Source organism: Pleurodeles waltl, chromosome 9 (assembly GCF_031143425.1).
Source record: "Pleurodeles waltl isolate 20211129_DDA chromosome 9, aPleWal1.hap1.20221129, whole genome shotgun sequence".
NCBI classification, from domain to species: Eukaryota; Metazoa; Chordata; class Amphibia; order Caudata; family Salamandridae; genus Pleurodeles; species Pleurodeles waltl.
This window is the reverse complement of record NC_090448.1, coordinates 208,863,922-208,878,065: the sequence shown is the minus strand read 5'-3', so window position 1 is coordinate 208,878,065 and position 14,144 is coordinate 208,863,922. Positions and strand designations below refer to the sequence as shown.

At 39.7% G+C, this 14,144-nt stretch overlaps 1 protein-coding gene across 3 annotated transcripts in view; it reads right to left on the bottom strand.

Annotated features, from left to right (window-relative positions):
* Positions 1-3,023: 3,023 nt before the first annotated feature.
* FAM107A (family with sequence similarity 107 member A) overlaps positions 3,024-14,144 on the bottom strand; it is a 435,693-nt gene continuing 424,572 nt past the window's right edge. The window contains exons 4-5 of one of the 3 annotated variants that reach the window (XR_011198635.1): positions 12,155-12,465; positions 3,029-10,914 (exon numbers count right to left, since the gene is read on the bottom strand). Coding sequence is in view for 2 of the 3 variants with exons in the window: in XM_069206548.1 (XP_069062649.1) it covers positions 12,355-12,465 (111 nt within the window). In the remaining variant the exon portion in view is untranslated. Of the gene's footprint in view, positions 12,466-14,144 lie in introns of all 3 variants that reach the window. The other 2 variants (XM_069206548.1, XM_069206546.1) reach the window with 2 other exon arrangements.

The window sequence follows — 14,144 nt, the reverse complement described above, 5'->3', positions numbered from 1 at the left end:
TTCATGTCTTTTCTTTCTTATATTTCTTCATCTAAAATCTGGTGGTGTCCTGATTACAAGTGTGTCAAGAGCCACCAGAGGTAGTTAGTTAGTCCTCCAGATAGGGAGATGCATCTTTCATAAATGCCGTTTAGATGATACAGCTAGTTTTGAAGGTAATGCAGGCATTCAAGGGGAGTCAAAGGTGTTCCATCAGGGTAGTGATGAAGTAAATACATTTCTTAAGACCACTGATGAGGCATTCTGTGGCAAGTAGAATGTCTTTCATAGGGGCCAGTGCTGTGCCTGAGAGGTCATGGAGCAAGGCGTTGCCATCATCCTTCTTCAACAGTAGTAAGGCTTGGATTACAGTTAGGAAGCTGTTTTCAGGGAGGCATGTTTTGACTTTTTACAGTACAGACAGCTGCTACAAGGACATCTTGGTCCTCTTGTTTCTTGAGGGAGAGATTGGCATTGTGGATGAATCCGGGTGACTTAGTTTTCCTTTGATAGTTGTTGACCAGATATTGTCAGCAAGTAGTAGGAAAGCTATTTTGGTAAGGGTGACTTTTAGGTATAGTGTCTGCAGAAGGTGTATCACTGAATTGTGATGTTGATATTGGCCAGTAGGTTCCAAAGGGCTCCATGCAGAGGATGATGATGATTTGGGACAGGCTGGAGCCTGCGGCTAATCTGCAAATGAGGGAGAGTAACTGGGAGCTTGAGTTACCTACCTATCTGGCTGAAATGACATTGACTGGATATGAAGGAGGACAATGAATGGGGAACATTGTCCATAAATCCCAACTACAGCAGCAGCATTTAAACGAGGGTTGAATGTTATGCAGTGTTGGAGGCACATGAGGGTTCGAGCTGAATTGTATGTCAGAATATCATAGTAAGTAATATCATCTAAGAAAAATCTTGTGTTATAATATTGTTCAAAAATATCTTTCCACTGGGTGTGGGTTTGCAAATGTTAACTTCAATGGGGTGATATTTTGGAAAGCAATATATAAGGGCCATATGTACGAAAGCTTTTTCCCATAGACACAGAATGGGTAAAATCCTTTGGTACATATGGCCCTAAGAAACAATAATTATGTCAGAAGTCATTCTGACTACAATATTCTGGTACCACATCATCCAGAGTTATTAGAAGGAGTCATCACCGTATGTGAGCAAAAGGGGACTGTCTACTATTTGGAGGGTGGCTGAGTTAGATTTGAAGCATAGTGTGAAGACTGATTAGGTAGTCATAAATGGGGTGATTGGTGGAGACAGCTTTTTCAATGACCCTGACAATCACAAATAGATGGGTGATGGGCCAATAGATGACAAGGTTTAGGGTGGCTTTCTTTGGCAGTGTGAGGATGTCACCCAGTATTGAATGCTTTAGGATGACACCTTGAGAAAGGCAGATTTCAATGACGGCAAGCAGAGGTAAACAAGCTTCACCAGTGGTGTAGGAGGAGCATTTGAGGGCGCTGTCTGTGTGAAACAGGAGATTGAAGGATGACTATTGTAGGATGATTTGAGTTTGGATCGTGGTGGGGGATCATTTGTATTTTGTTAATGGAGACGAGGTAAATAAATGCATACTTGTTGATGAAATGTGTGGGAGAAGATTAGCACAGTGCTTGATTATCTTAAAGAGTACTTTGCTTCTGTTATATGCTTCATTGATGAAGTTATTTTATGTGGTGGGTTATCTGCATACTGAATTATGAAATTTAATACTATGAGGTCACCAGATGATCTGCTTTTTCTTATTATCTTTCCTGTTTACAAATCATGGGGATGTTGTTGGTGTGATCCCCTAAACACCAGGTTGTCAATAGCTAGGATTTTCAATTCTGCATTTTCACTGGGGTGGAGAGGCTGATGTGGTTCTGCAGGCAAATGATGAATTTGTTGAGAAGCATAGTGATATCAGTGTGGTGGTAATGGGGCAGCATTTAAAACCACGGTGCAGGTTTACAATGAAAGAGCAAGTTTGTTGTTCTCATTTTGGTCGACCTTGCTGGATTGATCATAAATGACTTTACAATAATATTAGGTATATAGTGGGGACAAATAGCACACAAATTAGGCCTCAAGAGTGAGCTTATCAATTGCTTACTGCCTCTAAATGCAGTTAGTTATAAAAAAAATCTTTAACACATTATTAAAATAACTGAATAATCCATATTCCCTGTATCTTCAATTGGAAAAATATTAAATTTTTATGTCATGAAAACATATAATAATATATAATAATCTGAACAAAATGTGTAGCACAATTTTGTTAGCAAACAAAAGACAAACAAATCTTTAATGTTCATTTTATGAAGTACTTTAAAATATGCATTATTAAGCATAAATTAGAGAGTGTGTCTTTTAGTTTGTGGTTGAGTGGAAGTTAGTGGAATGTGGATGAGGTGTGCTACCTTCGTGTAGTTTATTCATGCTGCCAGGATATTGGTATGATTATGGGGTGTTAATTGTAGAGAGCATGTGAGGCCTGGCAAGTGCCAGAGATTGTTGATGGGTCAGGGATTTAGGCTCAAAGCCCTTCTAAGGCCACAGGTCTAACATCCATCTGTTCCTCCACCCCAAGTGAGGTCCCCCAGGCAACATGTTGCCCAGGTGTTCGGTGCAAGCAGGGCCACCGATTGGCTGGAAGGAGTAGTGCCTGATGAGGGAAGCTTGGAGGCTTCCTGGGGTATTTCTTTGACTGTACTGTGTCCTGGGTGTGGTGCTTAGCCAAACCGTGTGGGGGCAGTTGGTGGAAAACATTTGATAACGTCTGCTGATAGACTGAGAGGACAGTTTGTCTAATAACAACTTTGCAAAGCAGAAATGGGCACAGCAAGGGGCAATCCAGAATTAAAGTTGCTGTGACTCTTCATGATGGATGTACAGATTGAAATTCAACTCACAAGGGAGGTTCTGGCAATAGAAAGCACAAATCCCAAAATATCTGACATGGGGGTAAGACTGGAATATAGGGTTGCCTGGTGCGCAGGTGGAATAAATATATGCATGATCAAGTTGCATTTGTTTTAGAGTGGGACATTCAGAAAAACTAGTTTACACAAGGGAAACAGTAGATGTGTGTTTAATTAATGTAGGCAATCATTAATATAACTAATCATTTACTATCATGGGAAATGAATAGTACAACTTAAGTAGATAAAGAATATGAAGTTATTGGTGTCCCTTAGTTAATTTGGTCAAAAGGGACAAACACATATTTGAACACTCCTCAAGGATAGGACGAGGACATCTCAACTCCTTTAACATTATATCAATATGGTATGACTAGGCACCCATTCAGGTGAGTTGTGCACTGTACAAATACACTTAACATAACACAACATAGCATAGCAGCATTACATAACATGAAATGACATGACATAACATAACATAACATGGCAGTCTTCACTATAGAGTTTCAGAGACCTTATCCAATGACAAGGTTCCTGAGATTAAAAGATAACAAAAAATGACAGGCATACATAATTAATTTTCAGTTCCCATTCTGTCTTTTCTCATTGACTTGACAACTTGAGTCAAATTTGTCACATTGAAACAGTAATTTATTTTTCTACATAAAAGTAAGCAATTTTCAAGGCTTAATACATAACAAGAGTTACAAAAATAGATACTCCAAGTTTGTCATTTCAGAACTATAAATTCTTTGAACAGGTAATATCATACCGAGTGTGAGAGAATGAGGCTGATATGATTTCAAGTATTACATTATCCTCATTAAAGCATGATGAAAAATAGCTTCACTAACTTAAGCATAATGTTTTTGAAACTTTAAGATACACAGTAATAAATGGCACTCATACATATGAACATTTAGTACATTCAATCAAAGGTCAAGGCTCTTAGAAGACCTACGGTTAGAAGTAGAAGAAAAGCTGTGAATTAAAGTGGTTTGATGTGTGTTTTTCTGATGTAGCATGCTATGTCTAGCAAACCACACTGCAACACGCACTTATAGATTTACAAGAGTGCCATGGAGGAGTCATGCCTGGCATACACCATTATGAAAGAAAAGCTGATGAGAGCTCTTGCAGGAAAGATAAATCCAAGGGACCTGGGATTTAAAGTGAATATTCAGCCAAACGTGACAATGGGTGCAGCACAAACAAAACGTTCAAATCAGTTCTGTAACATTATGCATCTAGAGATCTTTTCTATTACAACTAAAAGGGGGTAAACCCTGAAATGTATGTTTCAAAAAGGTCTAACTATTGTAAGGTGGCGTATACAAACATGAAGTTTATTACCTATCCCTCATGTCCGGGTAGCTTGTGATATCAGCTATAAAGTTGGGTCACTTACATTCTTATGAGCTTAAGGGTCTTACTCTACCTCCACATACACACAGGTATGAGAGTTTCTCTGTTTTGCACTTTTCACACTCTTCTAGGTGCAGGTCCTCTTCTATTGCTTTTTGACAGGTCCCTTTAATGTCCTGTTCCTTGCTTACCAGTTCATTTTCTGGCCTTCAGGACAAACTAGAGGAAGCAGATGGGGATTAAGGAGTGATGCAGCTGCAACCAAGAAGAGTAAGGCAATGAACAATGAAGAGAGCTGGTATGTAACTTGGGAATTACCTCCAAGTGCCACTTTTACAACCCACTCCTTACATATTTAGTAACAGACAAACAGTACCATCTCAAGTCCCTTGACCAGAAAGTCTCGGATCAACACCTCAAATCGTTTTCTTTAGAAAAACAAGAACACCCTCTTTTACACATTGGTGTTTAAGAAACATATGCAATACAAATATAAAGAAAAAATAATTAACTCAATGCTAAACAAGTACTTAAATGGAGACAATTTCAACCTAAACACAATATTGAGACAGCAAATTACAAAGGAAGCTTTACATTAGAGCCACACAAAATGTATGAAAAACACTCCATGCATCTTCTCCTCTAGCGGGGGCCACCCCCTTGGTTAATCTGGCATGAATTACCACTGATAGTGGGACTGTGGCTGGTTTACTGGGGTCATGAATATCAAAAGTAATCAAGTCAACCAGAGTGACTAATGTTTTTTTTTGTGTTGAATCAAAATATAAAAGACAAGGTGGAATTTCAACATGATTTGAATTTGTCCAAATAGCATCACAACATCCATTCCAAATACAGAAAATTATCTTCTTCCTGCCTAGGGAAAGATGAATTATTGAAATAATTAAGCAGTAACAGTTCTTGTGACTGGTGAAATTGAGGCCGCTGAGAGAAATGTTATTGCAATGTTTTTGATAGATTCAAAAGCATGAGATTGCAATGCTCTAAGTACAAACACCAAATGTCAAACATCCAGTTTCCTGGATGGTTTTGCTAATGCAAGTGAAAACAGAAGACAGGGTATCCAAACATAATCCGTTGTAATCCATTGTGATCTCGTTGTAGTCTCGCTAAGAGCTCTCAACGGATCTTGAAAGGGTTGCAAAGCTGCCCATTGGATTGTTCAGGTTCATAAAAACATAAAGTTTAGAAAGTCTACCACCGAAGGGAACACCTGAATAGGAGGAAATATAATATGATCTAGAATCACTGAGGTGCACCACTGACTTGGTTTTCAATTCTGGAAGTATGCCTGTAAAGTACCTGTATAGCTGAAATGTTAAAAAGACACTATCAGATCCCTTGGATCCTGTGCCTTTGGACCCCAGGTCTCTCAACCTCCTCACCAAGAAGTAGATGTTGTGAAGCAGATGTTGAGAGAGAGCGGTAGATTAAGGGAGCAACGTCTCCAGACCCACCACTGTCTAATGAGGGATGGGAACCAAGATTTTAGCCAATCGGCTCCAGAAGATGTGTGAAAAACTGTAGAAGAAGCGAACACACCCAGGATACAAACATATCTAGCCAGAGAATTTCCAGGCTCTGACAAACCCCTTGATAAATCTTGAGTCAGAGAATAAATCCCTGAGAGGTTTGGAAGCACTACAAAGGCAGTGTGCCCACAAATTATTTAATTCTGATACCCAAAACCTGCCCTCTGCCCTAAATAGATCTAGTACGCTACATCTGTGAGAGACACTGAAATAAAAGGTTCCACACTGGCCCTTGCTGTAGTTCACTGCTGAAGTATTGTGCGTACTAATCTGGTCCAAAATGCAAAGATTGTATAAGTGCTATATGAAGAGACTGGAGTGCACTTCTACTGGAACAGCACATCTGTTTTTTCCCTGACCAGTTCCCCTGATTGATACTGATCAATGTGTGTTCACCCAACTCAGTGGAATGACACTGGTAAAAGTGACCACTAGTGTAAAGAAAGAAAGTGAAGCACTTTTTGCAGGCCGCTGGAACGTAGCCATCACATCAATGTGTGATCCCAAAAGGAAACCAGATGTATTGGGTAAAATGCAGTCTTGCCAGGGGAACAACCAAAGCCATTACTACCATGTGTCCTCGTACTGCTAGCCAGTTCACAATTTGAATGACACTAACTGCAATGCCAGTCTATGTATGAATGGGGTATTTGTATAGCACTCACTGAGCTGAAAGGCAGTGTAGCACTGTATACAGTCAAAAACAAAGATACAATCAATGAGTGATAGGAGGGGTAGCTCTGTTATGAGAGGGGACATGGACTGGAATTTGCAAGTCCTAGCTGGGAGAAAGAGGTATGGCTTTTCCCAAATCGTGAGTGTTGCCATTATGAATTCTTTGTACTAGTTAAGAATCAGACATACTGATATTTAGCAGGGAAATATGATTCTTAACAAAGTAGCAAACCATCTGTGTATTCTAGAAATCCACAGAGAAAGAGTAGAGGAAGGTAAAGAGGCAGGCTATCCAAACAGAGATTGATCACTATTCCTCCATAATGACAACCATCCACACGAGGAGCCAGGCCGCTTGTGAACACCACTGGTGGGAATTTTGACTCATGTTATTGGATCTCGAAGATAACAGGCCCCTCTCACAGCAAATTGTAAAAATGATAGGTGTAATTCAAAGACCTCAACATACAGGCAGATTTCCTTCAAATCCAAAGTTTTTAGAAAGTCCCCATTTACCATCAAGGGAAAACGTTTCCAACCGCTCTCAATCTGGAAATTATTATTTTGAGCAATACGCACTCCAATACGTACTGTGAAGGAAGCAACACACTGAACAGGTATGAATAGCAACACTCCTGTCTGAAATCTGTGCTGTGCTGTAAAAGGCTGGACATCTTTCTGGTGCTTGCAGGCGTTTGTCATCTTAGGTTGAGAGCTACATAAAAGTAGGACAACATCGGTCAACTTCAATAATATATTCTTATGGACTTGCTCTGAGTACCAATCTCTAATTAGTGCTTCTTTTTTAGCACTAATTCAGTGTGCAGACTAGTTGGGCTCTGGGACCCCCTTGCCTAAAGCCATGAAAGATTTGACAACTAGGCTATTAAGACCGAGATCAAGTTGCATGGAATCTGGTAATACATTGTTAGTGTAATACATGGAAGATGATCCCTGTTCAACTCTTTCAATTTGCACTGAATTTTAAATTTCACAGGCAAGGATAGATATTGAGGAGAGTAGAGCCCAAACGGTGCATTGTCCATACAAATAAATGTTGATCAAAACAGGAATGCCAAGTTATCTTTCACAAGATGCAGTATCTCCTTAAGTGCATCCTTCTGTACTCATTTTGTGCTGTCATCCACTGTGGCAGGGGTCTTTATCTCAGTCAATGCCAGCATAGGAGAAGCAAAGGGAAAAGAGATATGATGACGAAGAGCTCTAAACAAAATGTCTGATATGTTACTGGCTGCATGCTCCTTCTATTGTGAAGCTGAGGCTATTTCAGAGCTTTTGGTGAAACCTATAGTGCAAGAGACTGAAATTTTAAAATGAAGAGGAAACTCAGTCCTTCATCAGTGTTTGACCAATCTCTGTGCTTACTCATCATGCCTCAATATTACTCCACAACAGAAGCACAAACCAACTTGTAACAGTTGTTTTGCTTCTTCACGTGGTTGTGTGGCATGATGCTGCCTGAGTCCTGATTCAAATATAGCCGAACCTGTTGCTTAGTCTCATACTGTGCATGCGTGATTTTGGTGCAAACATGGAGGGTAAAGCTCAGAATCAGTCAGACATCTCTCTGTGTTTTAAGAGCTGGTGGCCTCAGTTTATGAGTCAGTGAGTATATGGGGCTGTGAGTATGTGAGTCATTGTGTTAATGAGTTACTACAAGTAAATGATGAGTGATAGCCCTGAAACCTGGTAGGGGGCAATTCTCTAACATATATGATTAAGAATTATTTTCAGACATACTAAAATCTTATTTTCCAGATAATATAATTTCGCATCTCTATCAGGGCTGAAATTCTACATGTTGTGACATCTGCACCCAAACCTATCTTTCAATAATCAATAATAGAAGCATGGAAGATAAATCGTTCCTTACGAGTATAATCATAGTGTTGACTATGTGAAGACACACATTTTTAATGTCAGAAAATACTAGTGATTTGACCTCTGATTAGACCACTTAGACAAAGGAATTATGCTCTGGATGGGGAAAAAGAAAATTGAAACATTTATCTATGGGCCTCAAATTAATTTGCAATGTGTGACCTCAGGACTCAGATGTTCTCTCTTATGTTATAATGAACAAATATACATATGTATTAAGTTTGTACAATGGTTGTAAACCACAGATGGTCTTGCAGAATAACTGGAAAGAATGGGAGAGAGCTATAGAGGCCGACCATTGGACTATTTACTGCAGTTAAAACATGGCACTGTTGTTAGAGGGGACACTTGCTACCCACCCCTTGAGGATCATCTGCTGCACACAGCTCATGTTCACAAGGTGATACTGCATAAGGCACCTGATGTGGCATGATCCTCCAAAGCAGAGCCTGATGTCTCTCCCACTCCACTCATATTTGAAAATATCCACCTACTCGTTTCTATGTCATTTATATAGGACCTCACACTGATGGAACTGGTCTTAATTCAGTTTTAGAACACCAGTTATGTGGGAAAAATCCGACGCTGAAGGAAAGGGGCAAGGATTTTCAGTGCTCAGGGTAAAATTGATTTTGATTGCTGATGTAATCTTCCTGCACTGAAAAAGGCATTCTTCGGCCTATTGTAGTAATTTGGCCCTCTCACCAAGGTTGTGTCCTAAATCTGCAGTCTTGCCTTGCCTTTTCGAAGCACTGGTCGTTCTACCAGACCTCGATTCTAAACTGCTGTGGTGTCTCCATGTCACATGTATAAAAGCCTGAAACTGTATGTATTTAAGAACATAGTAAGTCGACCTTGCAGGTTTAAGCATCAAAGCTGATGACTGTGTCTAGCCAAAAGTTCATTTTTGCAAAATGATCTTATAAGAGGAATTGATTTGATTATGTTCAAGTATCAGAAACTGCGTATTGCTGCATGGATTGAAGATGCCTGTCCTAGGCAAATAACCATTATTGCAGTGACACAGAGAAACTAGGCTTATCCCATTCTTCACTTTAGAGCACTCAATAGCCTGGACATGTCTCAAAAATCGCTATACTACCAAAGCAGCATCTCGTCTGATCCTACAATGACAGCTATTCCCCAGTTCGTCACGTTCTAGTTTTCACAATTAGACCTTTTTTAGAGAAAGTTTTTGCCCGCTAAAGGTTGTAGTATGAGATAATAACAGATTGTTTCTCCACACTCACTAGAGCAAGAAGCATGTTTCACAATTACACACAGTTGAAAATATTTCCATCCATTTTTCCCAACACGACTACAAAATAAAATATAAAACAAGTGTTGCATTCGCTTTCAGGGATGAATGTAGTAGGTGGATATTATCTAGCATCCTGCTACCTCATAAACAAGCATAACAAGTATTAGTCTGATGCTAAGGACCCAAAAGCCTTAAGCAACCAATACTCTATCAATAACTAATTAAAAGATCCCTGACCAATGTGTTTTGGAAAATGCTTGTACTTTGAAAGATAGTAAGAAATTCAATAAAATAAAACATTTTCACATCGAAAATAATGTGTTTTTTTCAATTGAATTAGTTGATACCACTGTTCAATATTTGCATTGATATCCATGTATGGAATACTGCCCATTTTCCAATAACACCAGCCAGTTAGCAACTCCAAAGTGGTCAGCCTAATAAAACTGTGTTACATAACCTACTGAGAAAGTGTAATACTGATGGGAGGCGAATACTTTGGCGGTTTTTGTTTACTCTTTGCACTGGCTAGTTGTTTAAATACTGTTGGATGATATCTGAGAGGACGATTTACTTTGTAACAATAACATAATCTCTATGAATGTGAACGGTGTTTTGGTGTCTCCTAGGGGTTTATACTGTTACAAACAGACACTTAAAAAAATCAACAATGTTGGCTACTTAGGAAGGAAGGGAGTCCTATGTTTAACTAATCTTTTTTATTATCTTTAGATACAGCTAATTTTAAGTGATATTTATGGTTTAAATTTGGTACATTAATGCTTGTGCAGGTGCATTGTAGATGTGCATAAATGCTACAGGGCATTTGCAGGACAAACAGTTGAGGAGGCGTCAGTCTCCTAAGGATACCTTTGCGGAGTGTAGAAGTAAAAGAAAATATACCAAAAAATCCTCCAAACATTTTAGGACAGCTCTTGATGTTGGAGAGCAGTAGGATATGAGACGGGTTTTTATGCAACAATTGTTAATGTCTGCACATAACCTATAGTTCTAAAGTCATAGTTGGGTGTTTGCAATCCAAAGGACATCATATGACCCCAACAAGCATACATTAAATACAGAGACAGAGATTTTTTTAGTAGTAGGCTGATGTTTAATTTTACATCTCAGCAGTGAGAACAAATCTCACTTAAGGTTCTGCTATGCCAACCTTGTTTCAGTTTGAAAGCTGACATCTGTTTACTTCTTCGGTGATGCTGAGGATGATTACAGTGATGATTTGAGATGGCTGTAGATGGAAAGTGCATTGATAATGTAAATAAATTCAGTAGAAACCAGAAATAAATCATAAAAGCATACTTGTGCAGACTAAGCTGGGACTTATGGTCATAGAGAGCCTCTGCATTGTTCAGTCAGTGTCTGCACTAATAACTACATTTTAACCTAGAAATCAATCACATTATCCACCAGAGTGTAAGAAAAGATTGATTTCAGCAAGTCAGTTATTCCCCATTTGCAAGGTGAGGAGAGTATATCCTTAGTGGCTGGGCCACCTTAGTGTAGAGTAGAGCAGAATGGCAGCTGGTGTAGAACTTTCGGGTGTGATTATAGGGCTAGACAGCTTTTAACTCTTTGCCATAATTCTTAATTTTTTATATAAATAGTTTCCAAGTAAATATAGACTAATACAATCTTTTTTATGGATCAGTTAGGCTGACCAAAGGCACATACAGTCTACTAATGACCCAGAGGTTCAGTAGGTTATTTACAATTACCTTATTAGAAAGTGCCAAGTTCTTGGAGTGATTAATGTCTTTTGAGACCATTAAGAAACGTTACTTAGAGTAAGTGCAAAGTACTGGTTTACATAGATACCAGAGAGGGAATTCCCCTCTGTTCTGCTGCAGTTGAATTAGGACATGCCAGTGAGTAAAGGTGTGTTTTGGAACTTCTGCATCCCAACACTGGCTGCTCCTTAGAAAGCCTTTGGCAGACCAAACTCAGTAGTAGACCATTACATTCAAAGAGGTCTGCATAACATTGTTGCTGTAAGATTGAATATTTCGGCTTTAAAAGTTAGAAGAAGGCCAACATGTCCATCAGTTCAGTTATATATAATAGCCACATGCTTTCAACTTAGAAAAATACCAACATTTTGCATGGCTGATTCAGAAAGGAGTTTACTCCATATGTTGACAAAGTAAAAAATATATTTGGATTTCAAGGGAGGTTACTATATTGTTCTATAGATGAGACATAAGCTCTACAGAAACACACCTGAGGATAATACCATATCACAAAATATGAGACAAAGCCACAGTTAAACAGCTCTTAATGAATCTTGCCAGGTTCCCTTGATGTTTTTCCCTCCTTTGTTTCACAAGTGCTCCTCCCTTAAACACATTACAAATCACAGAGCCCCAAAAGGAATTAAACAACGGTTAATGAAAATGGGTATTAGCATGCGCTGAGACACTCTGCAAAGAACTAATGAGTTGTCATCTATGTCTTCACTTGTGATTACCTACCCAGTGAAATACTTTTCTGATATTTCAAGGTATCATTTCACTGACACCGAAGCCCTTCTGTGTATTTCTACCGAAGCAGACATTAATATCTAGAAGTTGACCCAAAGACATGGCTGTGAGCCTAACCACATACATAGATATCAGTGTACAGGTAACAGAGCCGCCAGTTGTCTACATGTCAGAAGACATCTTGTGAGATGCTACACTGGGTACTCATCAGCCGAGATTGTTGAAATCCTTCTCAGGTTTTCTTTCACTTTAATAAATTCTGGTGCTTGGTCTTCTTTACTTTCCTCTTCTTCTTTTTCAAGCTATGGAAGAAAGTAAGCAAATTATTAAACTGCTTAACCTTGTAGGTAAGAAACTCACTGAACAAATGATGTGTGATAAACCTCAGATTAGAATCAAAGATGGCAGTGCCTATTGCCCCTGATCATTTGTTACAGTTGGTAACACAGTCAAGGTACCTAAATGCAGATATTTAAATTACTCACAAATAGTTGAGCTGGGAAAAGCTACTTTTCTTTGTCATCCTGGCATTGCACCGTTTTTGTAGAATGCCCATTTTATTGTTTGTTGACTAAATGTATCAGTAACTGTAACATATATAAATGATCACAAAATACAACAATAATTGCAACAGAGAGCAAATACCTAACAACTCATAATTCCAACCTGTGGTTAAACAGGGGTGTAAGCATGGGTCAGAATGAACTGTCAGGCCCTAACACTGTTTGTTTCTGCACCAACATGGATGCCAGTTCGAAGCAACATAGGTGGCATTATCTTTGGTACTCTGGTTGCTGTCTCTGGTTTGAAATCATTGTGGCATTGACAGGGACATAAAGTAACTAGAGCTCTTACAGTCCTGTTTATTTTTTGTAGATCCTACTGTTTTCCTCTTCCCTTGACATCTAAGAAGCAAATGGGAGATTGCTGAGGAGTTATGACTGGGACGGAGGGAAGCTACTGTGTGAAGCCACTTTTATTATCCTGCGCATTTCAGTGATTTGACATTGACGTGTGCTGGACCAGGGGATAAATGAAGATTTCAGTTGTATGCCTCTCAAGCCAGCACCTAGTACATGCTCTAAATACATACACAACGTTTACATTTGATTAAACACACCTAATAATTAAAAACAGCTTCAATAAGTAAGGTGTGATTGTTGGCAAGCAGGAAGGGATTAACGCTGCAAGCTGGTTGACTGGTTAACTTTTTTAAGACCAGCTTGCTTGGAAATCGGGCTTTCTCAATCAGAGTTGCTGGACTGGATGCAGATCAGATAAGAGGATTTTAGTCTCAAGGAAAAGACATTGGGGTAAAAGACACTAGGTGGAGAAATTCGCTTTTGTCTTAATTTTGCCAGTGCACTCTAATTCATATGACTTTGGAATTGGGGAAACAGGTTCAAGTCCTGGTGTCGGCTCAACATCCTGTGATTCTGGGAAATTCACTTACTCTCTCTGTACCTTAAAAAATAATCTGACTTTGTAAAATGTAACAGGTGCTCATGCTAAGTGCTCCAGTGCCCTTGGACTGATTTTGTGCTATATAAAACTGCAAAAAAACTACATTTTGACCTAAGGACAGCTAGAATTGCAATGCATGAGGACTATCTTATATTTCAAAAGTACTGAGCCATTACACATTAAGGCCCTGATTCTAAGCTTGGCGGGCAGCGGGAGCCGCCAGAAGACCGTACCGCGGTCAAAAGACCGCGGCGGTCATTCTGGGTTTCCCACTGGGCTGGCGGGCGACCGCCAAAAGGCCGCCCGCCAGCCCAGCGGGAAACACCCTTCCCACGAGGAAGCCGGCTAAGAATGGAGCCGGCGGAGTGGGAAGGTGCGACGGGTGCAGTTGCACCCGTCGCGAATTTCAGTGTCTGCAAAGCAGACACTGAAATCCTTAGTGGGGCCCTCTTATGGGGGCCCCTGCAGTGCCCATGCCACTGGCATGGGCACTGCAGGGGCCCCCAGGGGCCCCACG